The sequence below is a fragment of the Myxocyprinus asiaticus genome, chromosome 25 (genome assembly GCF_019703515.2).
Source record: "Myxocyprinus asiaticus isolate MX2 ecotype Aquarium Trade chromosome 25, UBuf_Myxa_2, whole genome shotgun sequence".
Lineage (NCBI taxonomy): Eukaryota > Metazoa > Chordata > Actinopteri > Cypriniformes > Catostomidae > Myxocyprinus > Myxocyprinus asiaticus.
In genome coordinates this window covers 7,590,696-7,605,731 of record NC_059368.1, presented here as the reverse complement: position 1 = coordinate 7,605,731, position 15,036 = coordinate 7,590,696, and the positions used below count along the sequence as shown (strand labels likewise).

The following is a 15,036-nucleotide window of genomic DNA, read 5'->3' as shown; positions in this document are numbered from 1 at the left end:
AGCATGAATGTAATACAAATATTAGTTATCAATGTGTAATACAAGTCATAATTAACATTTGTAAAATTAGAGTCCAATGAGATGCTGTTGTGTAATTTTACAGTATTTGTTCAGGGCTTATCAGCAGTACTGAGTAAGGACAGACGTTCAGGAAATTTTAAAACGGGGATTTTGAGGCCTGGAAACTGAGTTAAAGTTGTTTAAAATGTATTATACATCTCCATATAGTGTACATTTTTATTTAATTATTTTTATTACATTTTTTTTTTATTTGTGCTATGTAAAATGGCACAGCTATATAAAAATAACGTTTATTATATTTTTATTATAAAATTTTACATTTTTATTATTATTGTTATTAAATTTTGTGACAGATCACTAACTCTCTTATGAAGGAGGAAGCGGGGGCCAGGTAAACAGTTGACATAAATCTTTTATTTACAATGATTTTCAGCATTCTACACAAATGTTTGCTTTTCAGTACAACCATCACACATACACAAGACTGCTGCGTGCGTTGTTCTCCCTCCCCTCCAGCAGTCTGGACTGACCCTTTTATCCCTCTCAGCTCTCACTGCGAACACAAACAGCTGTTAGAGATAATTTTCCACAGGTGTCAATCCTTACCGTTCTCATTCTCCCGGCCTCGCTCTCCACAGATGTCACTCGGTCATGCCCCCATCACCACAAATTATTATTATTATTATTATTATTAAATTAAAAAGTCAAGGAAATTTCTGAAGTGAATATAAATTTATAGTTATGCTCTACTCTAAAATATTTTATTGCTATAATTGCTCTTTTTGAGTATAATCTCTGTAAAAGATCCAAACGACTAGAAATATTTTGTGGAAAGTAATTGGTCAAGAAGTGTGCAAGCCCTGTACAAAGTAAAATTTTCATATTCTTTGTGTGTGTTTTAGGGAGGATAAAGCAGCATGTGAGTTTTGGGTGGAGTGGGAGACTCGATCTGCATGTGCTGTGAAACAGGAGGAAGTGGAGATGGTCAATGGAACCATCAAAGTACCAGAGACAGGAGCCACTGTTAGTTTGGGAGCGCTTTATTACCGGTGTGTATCTCTCTCTCTTTTAATGGTCACTTTCCACACTTTAACAACTTTCAACCATTAACACAAGGCTGTGTTGGGTTTGACTGGGTTTAAGTGCCTTGCAAGTCTTAAGGGCACAATGGTGATTCCATGTGCAGAAGCATCAGAGAAGTATTTCAATATGTGGAGAGGTGAGACAAACTGGGACCTTGTGTTTCTGTTTTTTCAGTTTCCACAATGCAACAGGAGATATCCGTCCTAATGGAGACCGTTATATTTACCACATCCAGCTGTCAGGCATCACTGACAGCTCCATAACTAAGTGCCTGGGCGCCAATATCTGTCAGGTCAAGATTAATGACAGTTACCGCAGAAAAATCGGCTCCTCCAGCAAAGCCAAGTACTATATCAAAGGTGAGTGGAAATCTTTAAGGGATTGTATTAAGAATTACACTGAATGATCAGTGCTCAAATGTTTTTCCAACTGTACCATGATGGCACTGGTATGGAAACCCAATTTCTACATCAAAAATATAGTTTCTGTTGAATTTTTCAGTTTCTAAGTCCTTTTGGAGTTTCTTTCGCATACACATGTTGCGGAGCATTCTGTTCTATTTCGTTGCGCTCCATCTAGCCGTTTTTTGATGTGAAAATGCATCCTTTGTGAACCTGTGTCTTGAACTGATACAATTAGTTTTTATTATACAGGTGCATCTCAATAAATTAGAATGTCGTGGAAAAGTTCATTTATTTCAGTAATTCAACTCAAATTGTGAAACTCATGTATTAAATAAATTCAATGCACACAGACCGAAGTAGTTTAAGTCTTTGGTTCTTTTAATTTTGATGATTTTGGCTCACATTTAACAAAAACCCACCAATTCACCATCTCAAAAAATTAGAATATGGTGACATGCCAATCAGCTAATCAACTCAAAACACATGCAAAGGTTTCCTGAGCCTTCAAAATGGTCTCTCAGTTTGGTTCACTAGGCTACACAATCATGGGGAAGACTGCTGATTTGACAGTTGTCCAGAAGACAATCATTGACACCCTTCACAAGGAGGGTAAGCCACAAACATTCATTGCCAAAGAAGCTGGCTGTTCACAGAGTGCTGTATCCAAGCATGTTAACAGAAAGTTGAGTGGAAGGAAAAAGTGTGGAAGAAAAGATGAACAACCAACCGAGAGAACCACAGCCTTATGAGGATTGTCAAGCAAAATCGATTCAAGAATTTGGGTGAACTTCACAAGGAATGGACTGAGGCTGGGGTCAAGGCATCAAGAGCCACCACACACAGACATGTCAAGGAATTTGGCTATAGTTGTCGTATTCCTCTTGTTAAGCCACTCCTGAACCACAGACAACGTCAGAGGCGTCTTACCTGGGCTAAGGAGAAGAAGAACTGGACTGTTGCCCAGTGGTCCAAAGTCCTCTTTTCAGATGAGAGCAAGTTTTGTATTTCATTTGGAAACCAAGGTCCTAGAGTCTGGAGGAAGGGTGGAGAAGCTCATAGCCCAAGTTGCTTGAAGTCCAGTGTTAAGTTTCCACAGTCTGTGATGATTTGGGGTGCAATGTCATCTGCTGGTGTTGGTCCATTTTGTTTTTTGAAAACCAAAGTCACTGCACCCGTTTACCAAGAAATTTTGGAGCTTCCTTCTGCTGACCAGCTTTTTAAAGATGCTGATTTCATTTTCCAGCAGGATTTGGCACCTGCCCACACTGCCAAAAGCACCAAAAGTTGGTTAAATGACCATGGTGTTGGTGTGCTTGACTGGCCAGCAAACTCACCAGACCTGAACCCCATAGAGAATCTATGGGGTATTGTCAAGAGGAAAATGAGAAACAAGAGACCAAAAAATGCAGATGAGCTGAAGGCCACTGTCAAAGAAACCTGGGCTTCCATACCACCTCAGCAGTCCCACAAACTGATCACCTCCATGCCACGCCAAATTGAGGCAGTAATTAAAGCAATAGGAGCCCCTACCAAGTATTGAGTACATATACAGTAAATGAACATACTTTCCAGAAGGCCAACAATTCACTAAAAATGTTTTTTTTATTGGTCTTATGATGTATTCTGATTTTTTGAGAGAGTGAATTGGTGGGTTTTTGTTAAATGTGAGCCAAAATCATCACAATTAAAAGAACCAAAGACTTAAACTACTTCAGTCTGTGTGCATTGAATTTATTTAATACACGAGTTTCACAATTTGAGTTGAATTACTGAAATAAATGAACTTTTCCATGACATTCTAATCTATTGAGATGCATCTGTATTTTTAGTTTAGGTTATTTGTTTTGAAAATTCACATGATGTTAAACCTCTGTTCAACATGGCTTACTTTGTGGAGAAAATGCATTTATATTTATTTCAATAATGATGTAACTATTCTGTGATGTGACTGGGTTTTGTATGTTTTTAGGTGCAAACCTTGACGTACTGGTTCCATCTGAATCGGTATGTGGGCGTGACAAAACCAAAACAGTGTCCTCGACCATCCTGTTCCACTGCAGCACCACGGCAGGAGAGGGCATACCAGAATTCCTGCTGGAGACGGATGGCTGCCAATATCTGTTTGTATGGCACACCTCTGCCATCTGTAACTTTTTGTGAGTATCACTAAAGACTAAGAGTAACTTTCCACTTTCATTTACCAGTTTTGCTGCATAGAGTTGTAAGCGATGTAAGTTTGAATCAAGTCACTGTGTTGGATTTCACACAGTTCGACCAGCATTATGGACCAGAGGGAGGAGCAGTCTGGCTTGTCTGGGCGGAGTCAAGCTTTAGGGGTGGTGCTTAGTCTGCTGCTGATTGTGCTCTCAATCTGTTTGCTTGTTCTGCTGCTTCACAAACGAGACAGGAGGTAAAAGAAAATCAACTTCTACAGATATTGTGCCCATTGCAGCTGCATTAAAGGTGCACCAAGTAAATATTTAAATTTTTTCACAAGCCGAAGTAACAGTGGTCTTGAATTTAATACTGCCGTTAAGGCAGAAAACACGCAAAACATTTTGGTTACCAGTACCATTGTAGAAATGTCATATTCGCAGGCAGATAAAGGCAGGAGTATTCAGCCGGTTATGTGACCTTAAAATTGTCAATGAGTAAAATGAATCCACTTTTATTAGGCTACTGATTTTTCTGTAATTTAAATGCAGTGTTGTGAGAGAACTTTAAATATTACAAACATTTGTCAAAAGTACTATTTCTTTAGGTAAAACATTTTTGATTTTTGGAATTCCTTCTGCAGATAAACTGCTGGTCGGACTGTTTAGACTGAAACACATTTTCCAAAATCAGATGTAAAGACATATAAATGTGGTTTGGATCAGGATTGTAAGAATTGTATTTCATGTGGGTTTATTTATTTATTTTTTTTTAAATGTTTCTGTTTAGACTAAAAAAGCAAAACCGATTTCCAGATATGGCAAAAAAAAAATATATATTTTTGGTCTGAACTCGATTTTAAGATGAAAGACTGATCGTCTGTTTAGGCATGTAAAAAGCCATATGTCTGCTTAGAACCGTACAGTTGAGCTCACAAAAAAAAAAAAAAAAAAAACCTTTACAAGGCAATTTATTTTTGAGAGATGCATACATTTGCTCAACCATGTTGCAAGAGTTGTAGTCAGCGGGCATCTAAGGTTGCCAGGTTTCCAGAAATGATTTGCCAAAATGTTCTTCTCACGTGGGCAGTTGAGGTACAACTGTACATCGGTTCTGTTTGACAGCATGAAGTATTTTTTTCTCTCTCTCTGGCTCAACATACAGTACATTGAAGTAGTTTGTTGTCTTATCAATTCTGAAAATGTATTTCACACCTATATGGTCGCCAAATAAACCCACAACAGTTCTGTATGTTTGTCTGTAACTCGCTTCACCTGAGAAGGCACTTTCAAGCTGAGGTTCAGTACAGCAGACCTGTGTCATTAAAAAAGCTTGTTTAGTACTTTGCACTTTGGTGGATGTTTTTGTTCTGTCCTTTAGGGCAGAAGGTGGACAGTGGGCTTGACTGCTATTGGTCATTATAGGTTTTCCCATTTGCTTATTGAAAATGTCTGAATCTGCTGTATTGATTATCATATGGTACAATTCTCCAAAGTCTTTGAAGAGAAGGTCCCTGGATCCTTAACTGATGTATTTTTTTCTGATTGAGACTGGCTCTTCTGAGACTAGTATTTGTCATGTTTTACTGTGTTTTGTTTGGGTATTTAATTTGTTTATGCTAAGATATTATGAGATTTTCTAAATAAAATGATCAGCTCCTCAGCATGCATTCTTACTAAGAGTTATTGTAGTTTTGATGCCTTGTTAGTGGTCTCAATATATGAAGAAATGATCATTTAATAACCAGGGTTATTATAGTTTTGAATTTTTTTATTTCTGTTTTTCATATTGTCCTTTTGAATTTAATTTTGTGTTCATTCGATGACTTTTTTAGTTTTTTATTTTTCAATGTTTTTAAATTTTCAGATGCATCCACACTAATCCATAAACCATTTTTATTCTAAAACTCATTGTTTTTCAAAGTATGCGGCAATGGAGAGCTTTTCCGAAATGTTCCGTTTTCGTAGGTGAAAACACTGTTCTAGTGCTGATGAGAGGCATTAACGTAGCAAAATTAACGTGTTTTTAAAAGAAAACGTATTAGTGTGTATGTGTGCTTAATTTGTTTGTGTATTTAGTTTTTGCTTTAGGGCTTTGGGCATTTTCATGTTAATTGAAGGCAGATTGTAAAGTTTTAAAATTTCTTAATTTACTGTGAATCAAAAACTAAAATTAATTTACAATTGTTTTATTTAGTCATTATTTTGTTTTGGGGTCATGAAAATGCATTTTATTTTACACTCAAAAAATTTAAAATTTATACATTTCAATATCATAACAAAATTCTATCAAATTGAATTGAGTAATCTTTAATAAAATAAAACAAAATATTTTTTTCAAAATTATTCAATTTTGTTAAACATTACAAAATTCAATTTGATGGAATTTTGTTATGAAATTGAAGTGTGTAAATATTAAAACAGGCACACACACAAGAAAAAAAATCAGTGTTTTTTTTTTTTTTTTCAGTAATTAAATTTTTTCATTTCGCTTTTGTTAATGATAACCTCACATATTTTAAAGCAATTTAAACAGTCACAGCTAACTAACCTGCAGTTAATCGTTGTGCATGGTGCTGGTGGTGTACTGGTTAAGGATCTGGGCTATGATGCTAAAGATTCTTGATTCAAACCCAAAAAAGTTGCTGAGCTCCCCTGTAGCCACTGTGCAATTGACCAAAGCACTAAACTACAAGATTCTTCAAGTTATTTTGGGTGAAACATGCTCATTTATTCCATTGCAACATTGCCAACCACTAAAAAATCTAAAAGTCTCGCCAGACACCTTCGGGTTTTGTTAAACGTGTAATGGTTTAGTTATACGTATTTTTGGCATTGTATCAATGCTACCTAACCGTTCAAAAATAATACAGTGACAATTATATAAACTTGGTGACATCTGAGGCCTCTTCTATTAAAATGTAACTTGGTGGCCCCTGTGCTGCCTCAACGCATCATTGGTCAGTCCCAACACGAGTGGATCAAAGGTCAACCTCCTCTCTGGACTTTAGATCATCCAGGTGTGGGTAAATACTCTGTCCCAGAACTTTACAGGAACTCCAAAGCTGCTCACTCCTTTGGGTCCTCCACCATCACGCATATTATACTGTGACCATGGCAACTTTCGATGACATCTTGGAGGAGGCTGGCAAGTTTGGTCGGTGCCAGATGCGAATTGTTGCCATTTTCTGTTTTGTCTCTATGCCTTTTGCTTTTGTCTATGTGGGGATTGTGTTCCAGGGGTTCACCCCTGAGCATTGGTGCCGTGACCCGGGTGTCAGTGAGATCCGGGGGCATTGTGGTTGGGGTCTTCAAGACACACGTATGATAACTGTACCCCTGGTGAACAGTTCTGCTGGTTTGGTGTACAGCCAGTGTGAGAGGTATGACATAAACTGGAACGCCACTGTTTTCACCTGTGAAAATCCCGAAAACAACCTCAGTCATCCCCAGAACTCTGCAATGACTGTGACGGCTTGTACAGATGGTTGGGAGTATGATTATGATGGGAAACAGTCTTTCGTTACTGAGGTGAGTGGTAAAATCACAAAACAGGCACTTACCTATGGCGATAATTGTAGCAAATGTATTTATACTAAATAGAATAAGATGTTACTGGCTGATATAAGACCTGTGTGTTACAGTTTCACCTAGTGTGTGCAGACGCCTGGTATGTTGACATGTTCCAGGCTACACTCAATGTTGGTTTCTTAGTGGGAAGCTTTGCAATTGGATACCTGGCAGACAAGTATGGCAGATAATAATTTTTAACCTTTCCATTATCGCATGGATGTCTTATGTCCACATTTCAAGAACTCCCCTTATTATCCACAATCAAAATGCTGATTGACTGATTCAGTAAAAAAAAAAAATCAAGGTTAACACTAGCTTTATCAACCAGGGTACAGTTTGTAAAAAAAAAAAAAAAAAAAAAGAAAGCAATGCTTGCTGCTGAAAAAAAAAACAATAAAACATCTTAAACCAGCCTAAGCTGGTCTGCTGGTCATAGTTGTTCTCATAGCCTGGCCAAACAGGTGTTTGGCTGGTTGGAAAGCTGGTCTCTCAGCCTAATCAGCGGACAAATGCCCAAAACCCCTCTTAAATCAGCCAAGAGACCAGCCTCACCATGCTTGGTGACCAGCAAACTAGCTTTTGCCTGGCTTAAGATGTTTTTCCAAAATCCCTAAACCAAGACCAAAATTACCATTGTAACTTTTCCTATAGAAGGAGTGGGGAAACTTTTTCCCATTAAGGGCCGTTCGAGTATTTACAAAATTATTCTCTGGCCATTTAATTGCGTGCAATTTCTGATTGTGGTTTGAAATTAACATACGCATTCTGTTATACAAAATGTTTTATTATGAAAAATTATTTGTAAAGAATTACAAATCTTTTTTTTTTTTTTTTTTTTTTTTAATGGCCTTGCTATATGGCCCTGAGGCCAGACGTTCCCCCACCCCTTTCCTAGAGCTTTCAAGCTACATCCACCAAACTTGGCACATACCTTCAGACTGTTATGTCTCGGGTTCATTTGTCTTTTCTAGCTGATCGTACTTACAGCTTTCCTGAAATGCGCAATGGTATATGGTGATTGTTAAATGTTACTTATCTAATTTTCCTTTGGCATGCACAAAATGAGTGTTTCAATAACCATATGTCTGATTCACATTTTGTGTTTGTTCTTTTAGATTTGGTAGAATGAAGAGTTTCCTTATGACAAACATCTTCATTGTAGTAACAGGAATTCTGGTTGCCACATCCCCTAATTACATCGCTCTGCTGGTGTTCAGAGCTCTGTTTGGCTTTGGAGTGAAGGGTGGCTGGATGGTTGGATATGTGCTAAGTAACGAAACATTTAATTATTTGATAATATAATCAATTTTTATAACATTTTTGAATTAGAAGAGCCCCTTATACACCCAAAAAGTACCTTTTTGTGAAGCCTGGACTGGTGCGGTCTTCACAGCACTAACTTACAACATTACTAAACAGGGACATGACATTGATATTTATTTATGAAAGAGTCGCTTTTATCCAAAGTTACAAAGTTATCTTGCATAATCGCACAGCCTGAGATGCAGTGGTATTGCATTTAATGTTTACTGCAGTATTGAGATTCTTGACAATTTAAATGTCTTGCTTTCTTGGCTGCAGTCACAGAGCTGGTAGGGGTGGAGTACAGGAGAACAGTCGGAGTGACCTATCAGATGTTCTTCAGCATCGGCCTTCTTATTCTTCCTCTCTTTGCTTACCTCATACCAAACTGGCGCTGGTTACAGGTGGTCTTCACCATACCTTACCTCTGCTTCCTGTCATACTATTGGTGAGGCCTGTACACAGGTGGCACTATGTTCAATAAAAATTGAGACTGAGTCCTCAGAAGGAAGTAATTAATGGATTGTTTTTTAAATGGATTTATTTTGTAACTTTTTTTGCCATATGAATACGGGAAGCATTTGAATTTTGCCGATTCAATACAGTATGTATTGCCAGGATGTCTTGATTTCAGCCAAAATACAGGACGTCCTGGCTAATATGGAACAGTTAACCCTAATCTACACCTTCTAAAATTTAAAGGAATATTCCAAATTAAATACAATTTACAATACAATCCATCAAGAACATGAACATCGGCCAGATATCTATTTGATGTGATTAAAATATTCCATGGAATTAAGGGGTCTCAGCCCCCTCGAACAGCCCGTAATTCACGAACACTGTCTTTTATAAACCATATGTAACAAAATTCCTGTGAGTTTCTTCTCAAGAATAATTTTGAGTAGAAGCTAAATTAATTTTGACTGATTTACGGCAAGTTAAATATTTAAATGAGTTTCTATTGAATAAACTTTTGCTTTGTTTAAATACACTATGATTTCAGGTTTATTCCCGAATCACCAAGATGGCTCCTCTCCCAAAACAACAGAACAAAAGCACTAGAGATCACAGAAGCAATAGCCAAAGAGAACAAGAAAACACTTTCCAAGAACATTAAAGTAGGCTTGAAAAAATATACATTGATAGTGTTTCTGTTGAGCATAAAATGAGTGCGTCACATTAATGCCCAAATTCATTAATTTAGACTCTCAAGGATGACAATGAGGTCTCTGCCTTAACAGCTTCTTTCATGGACCTCATCAAGACTCCCAACATGAGAAAATACACGTTCATCCTAAGTTTCAACTGGCAAGTCAATCCTCAAACCACAGACATTTTACATGCATTGGGAAGACCATAAATCCATAAGCTACTTTGTATCTTGGGACCCTCACAGGTTTACCAGTGCTGTGGTTTACCAGGGGCTCATTATGAGGCTGGGAATCCTTGGAGGAAACGTGTATGTGGACTTCCTCATATCTGGAATCGTGGAATTCCCTGCAGCTTTCCTCATTCTTTTGACTATTGAGCGGATTGGCCGACGACTTCCATTCGCATCTGCGAATATCACGGCGGGGGCTGCTTGCTTAATCACAGCTTTTATACCAGACAGTAAGTACTGTGTATTAAACACACATCATGCCATCCATTTGTCAAACAATTCAAACCCATTCTAGCCACGAGATGCAGTGCGTTATGCACAGTGGCGGATTTAGGCATGGGCGACATGGGCAGTTGCCCAGGGCGGCATCTTGCAGGGACAACTGCCCATGTCACCCATGCCTAAATCCGCCACTGTGTATAACGTGCACCCCCGCCCGGGTGCGTGATGAATCGGGTTTCACCCAGGGCGCCATACAAGCTAGAGCCGCTACTGGTTATGCACAACACAAAGCTTCTCACACTTGGTGTAAAACTGCGGCAACAGCAATGTGGTAAAAGACATCAATGTTCAATAAGGGGTTAATTTTTTCCCTAAATTATAATCGGAATAAACCATTCTTCCACCAAGTAAAAAACGTAATTATCCTAACTGAAGGAATTTGCGGTTGCCAAGCAACTTAGCAACTTACTGCATCAATATACAGTAAAATCTGCACACGGGTATGATTGAATGCGGCTCTTTTAATACGAATTTAGAGTGGCAACAATCTGTTCTATAACAAACGTTACCTATCAGATAAAACAATCCTGAAGAATTCACTTCAAGGGTGTTTTTTTTCATTTTTTTTATATTTAAACATTTGGGGCATTTTGTCATTTCACCTGGCATTTTTGCCCTGAGCCCTTGTGCTTAAAGGGATAGTTCACCCAAAAATGAAAATTCTCTCATCATTTACTCACCCTCATACCATCACAGATGTGTATGAATTTCTTTCTTCTGCAGAACACAAACAAAGATTTTTAGAAGAATATCTCAGCTCTATAAGTCCATACAATGCAAGTGAATTGTGATCAGACATTTGTAGCTCCAAAAATCACAAAGTAAACATAAAAATAATCCATAAGACTCCAGTGTTTAAACCCATGTCTTCAGAAGCGATAAAATAGGTGTGGGTGAAAAACATCAAAATTGAAGTCCTTTTTTTACTCTAAATCCCCACTTTCACTTTTACATCTGAAAGTCACATGTGATGCCTGTTTAGTTTCACTTTCACATATGAAAGTTAAAGTGGAGATTTAGAGAAAACAAGGACTTAAATATTTAGCTATTTCTTACCCACACCCAGGGGCAGACTGGCCTTCGGGAGCACCGGGTGTTTTCCCGGTGGGCCGCTGGGTAATTTGGGCTTGCCCACTGCCGCACAAGTACTGGCCCGTCCTACAGGCGATATAGGCGGCTGATCTGGGCTCCAACATGGCCATACGGACCCGTAACAGAGCGAGACTTCATTAAACTTGCTCATGTCAAAACAATACAATGGCTTTTATTTTCACATCATGTAATGACTTTTATTTTGTAATCATTTGCAATCAATCAACTGTGCACGGTGGCACAGTTTCTGTATGATCATACTTATGCTGTATCTATGAACTTCATCATTTGACATACAAATCACAGTAATGGTGACAACCAAAACAACATATTAAGTATAAAATGAACTCGGTATAATCACAAAATTACTAATAACTGCAAGTTACAACAATAACAACAGCATATATAAAATCTGCAAACAGTAAAGCTATGAGCAGTACATAGTAATTTGCATAATTTATTCATACCACAAAGAATTACCGGGAGCTGAAGTGTGGCTTGCTGAATAATGCTCACACCTGATTATAATGCAGAAAATAAAAATATTACTTTGTGGCTTTTTGAGTCTTTGAAGCTTACTTTGTTTAAATGACAGCAGAAACAGCACTTGTCAAAGCATAGGACTTTTCACTTTTTCTCAAGAATAATCTGGGGAAGGAATTAAACACTCCAGATATAAAGACGCAGCAAAATTGCATAGAGTGAAACTATGAGAAATTAATCTTCAAAATATCTGCAAAGATCTACACTTTAAGAGGTAGGTTATTATTATTATTATTATTTTTCACATATATTTATATTTGTTATATTTATATATGTACATCTTCTGGCCAAATTTGTTTTCATAATTTTTTTTAATTTAATTTTTTTTTTTTAATAAACATTTACACATAGTTATGTGAGTAATTGACATGACATTTTAAGCATTGTCATCAGTGTCCTGCTGTGTGACACTTTTTTCATCTAACTATTTTAAACAATATTTTATGATCTTGTATAGCAATATATACATATATAATATATTATTATTATACTTGTTGTTTCCACAACCTCATATTAACTAAGACAAAAATTTATTGCACTTCTAGAAAAAAGTTGAAAGGTGATTAAGATCTTTAAAAACTTAGATCTTTAAGAAATGCTGACTTGTCACAGCACCTAAATTACACACTTTCCCTTGTACATTCATGTACATTTTACCCTAACATCTGTATGTTGGGGAAAAAAATTCAGACATGTTATTTGTTTGAACTGTAACGTGCTTATTTTTAGTGCTTTCTCAAAAAATCCACCCATTTACAGTGGTTTGATATGTTTTAAAGATATGACCATTTTTGCACCGGTGTGCTCATTGTCATGACTAGCAGTCAATAGAAATGTCTTTTTTTTTTTCTCCTTTTTTTTTTTTTCAAAACAAAAATCTGAAATTGAGCCGGAAAATTAAATCATTGAGCCGATGTGTTTATGGTATGGTGTGGTGTTTTGAGGGCCGGGTTTGGTGGGCCTCTCTGGGCCAGAAAATCCAGGGCCACTTTTTAGTTCCAGTCCACCCCTGCTCACACCTTTTATATTACTTCTGAAGTTATGGATTTAAACACTGGAGTCATATGGATTACTTTTATGTTTCCTTTATGTGATTTTTGGAGCTACAAATGTCTGATCACCATTCACTTGCATTGCATGGACCTACAGAGCTGAGATATTTTTCTAAAAATCTTTGTGTCCTGCCAATGAAAGAAAGTCATTCACATCTGGGATGGCATGAGGGTGAGTAAATGATGAGAGAATTTTCATTTTTGGGTGAACTATCCCTTTAACCATGGCAATATTTGTATATTTACTTCTGTGCATGTGATCTACAGGTATGTTCTGGTTTAAAACCGCTGTTGCTTGTATTGGGCGACTTGGTATCACTATGGCTTTTGAAATGGTAGTGTTTGTGAATACTGAGCTATATCCCACTGTTATCAGGTAAGTTATAAGGCAAACCCTGTATGTCCTTCATTGCACATTTTACTAAATATAATTTATACGCTTTACTATACAAAAGATTGTTTTTGGTCAGGTTTGTCAGAAATGTATTTTATATTTTTATCGCTGCAGAAATCTGGGCGTGTCAGCCTGTTCCACATTGTGTGACATTGGAGGGATTGTAGCTCCATTCCTGCTCTACAGGCTTGCTGTCGTATGGCTAGAATTACCTCTCATCATTTTCGGTACAAGCAAAACTTTCTTTAAAATCCAATTGAATTTGTAATACTTGTGTTGTCAGATGGGCTACCCAAAGTGATTTAGCCAAGTAGCCAAGGCCTTTGTTGTCCTGGTGAATGATGCCCCTAACCATAAACATGTCATGTTATGAGAAGGTAATCAAGAGATGTTATACTCATCCCAGTTTGAGGTCGGTGAAGTGAAAGTTTATTCTCACAGGTGCTCTTGCATTTGTGGCTGGTGGACTGGTTCTGCTGTTACCTGAAACCAAAGGTGTCCCTCTTCCAGAAACTATTGATGACATTGAATGTCCAGACAGGTAAGGTTTTTCTACCTGCACATATTCACCATGGTAATATTTCTCACCTTGAAACTTTTTTTTTTTTTTTTTCACAAATGTAAACTGTTTCACACACAGAAACAAAGAAAACCATCTGAAGAGTCAACAACTTGAAAATTTGCTCCCCACTGATGTGACAACAAACAAAGAAGTTACAAGTGTCTGATTTTTATAGTTTTTGATTAAGAGACAGAACATCCCTTTTCATTTAAGGATTTAATTAAAATATCTGAATTGAAATACATTTTTAATTTTCAATATGTAAATAAATGTTTTTAAATTAACCATTTGAAAGATTTTTAAGGTTTTTTTTTCTTAAAGTTGATCATTTTATATTTTTGAAAAAAAAAAAAAAATCTATTAAAGATCACAAATTAAATCAAAGGACTTTAGTTTTTAAGTTATTGCTTTCATTTTAAAATAATAACCCTCCATAAAAATATCTGTTTTAAAATGTTGCTTTAAATTATTGTTCGGTGATTTACTATGTTTTGAACTAGTGGTTGATGAATAAAATACAGTATAGATTTATATGCAGTATATACAGTATATATATATATATATACTCCGATCAGCCACAACATTAAAACCACCTGCTTAATATTGTGTAGGTCCCCCATGTGCTGTCACAACAGCGCCAACCCACATCTCAGAATAGCATTCTGAGATGATATTCTTCTCACCACAATTGTACAAAGCGGTTATCTGAGTTACCGTAGACTTTGTCAGTTCGAACCATTCTGGCCATTCTCTGTTGACCTCTCTCATCAACAAGGCATTGCTCACTGTATGTTTTTTGTTTCTGGCACCATTCGGATAAACTTCTAGAAACTGTTGTGTGTGAAAATACCAGGAGATCAGCAGTTACAGATATACTCAAACCAGCCCATCTGGCACCAACAAACATGCCACGGTCCAAATCACTGAGATCACAATTTTTCCCCATGCTGATGGTTGATGTGAACATTAACTGAAGCTCCTGACCCGTATCTGAATGATTTTATGCACTGCACTGCTGCCACACGATTGGCTGATTAGATAATTGCATGGATGATTGTTGGTGCCAGATGGGCTGGTTTGAGTATCTCTGTAACAGCTGATCTTCTGGGATTTTCACACACAACAGTCTCTAGAATTTACTCCGAATGGTGCCAAAAACAAAAAACATCCAGTGAGCGGCAGTTCTGCAGA

At 37.1% G+C, this 15,036-nt stretch overlaps 2 protein-coding genes across 2 annotated transcripts in view; both read left to right on the top strand.

Moving 5' to 3' along the window:
- LOC127415590 (cation-independent mannose-6-phosphate receptor-like) overlaps positions 1-5,324 on the top strand; it is a 68,353-nt gene extending 63,029 nt beyond the window's left edge. Inside the window, exons 40-43 of the mRNA XM_051654360.1 lie at positions 924-1,070; positions 1,279-1,463; positions 3,478-3,664; positions 3,778-5,324. Coding sequence (XP_051510320.1) covers positions 924-1,070; positions 1,279-1,463; positions 3,478-3,664; positions 3,778-3,922 — 664 coding nt within the window. The 3' untranslated portion in view covers positions 3,923-5,324. The remainder of the gene's footprint in view (positions 1-923; positions 1,071-1,278; positions 1,464-3,477; positions 3,665-3,777) is intronic.
- Positions 5,325-6,274: 950 nt separating this feature from the next.
- Positions 6,275-14,229, top strand: slc22a2 (solute carrier family 22 member 2). Its single transcript, XM_051655819.1, has 11 exons — positions 6,275-7,192; positions 7,306-7,409; positions 8,350-8,504; positions 8,816-8,984; positions 9,543-9,657; positions 9,744-9,847; positions 9,936-10,150; positions 13,157-13,265; positions 13,398-13,510; positions 13,725-13,824; positions 13,924-14,229. Exons 1-11 carry the CDS (start codon positions 6,776-6,778, stop codon positions 14,009-14,011), a joined length of 1,689 nt encoding a protein of 562 aa, XP_051511779.1. The 5' UTR covers positions 6,275-6,775; the 3' UTR covers positions 14,012-14,229.
- The last annotated feature ends 807 nt before the right edge of the window (positions 14,230-15,036 follow it).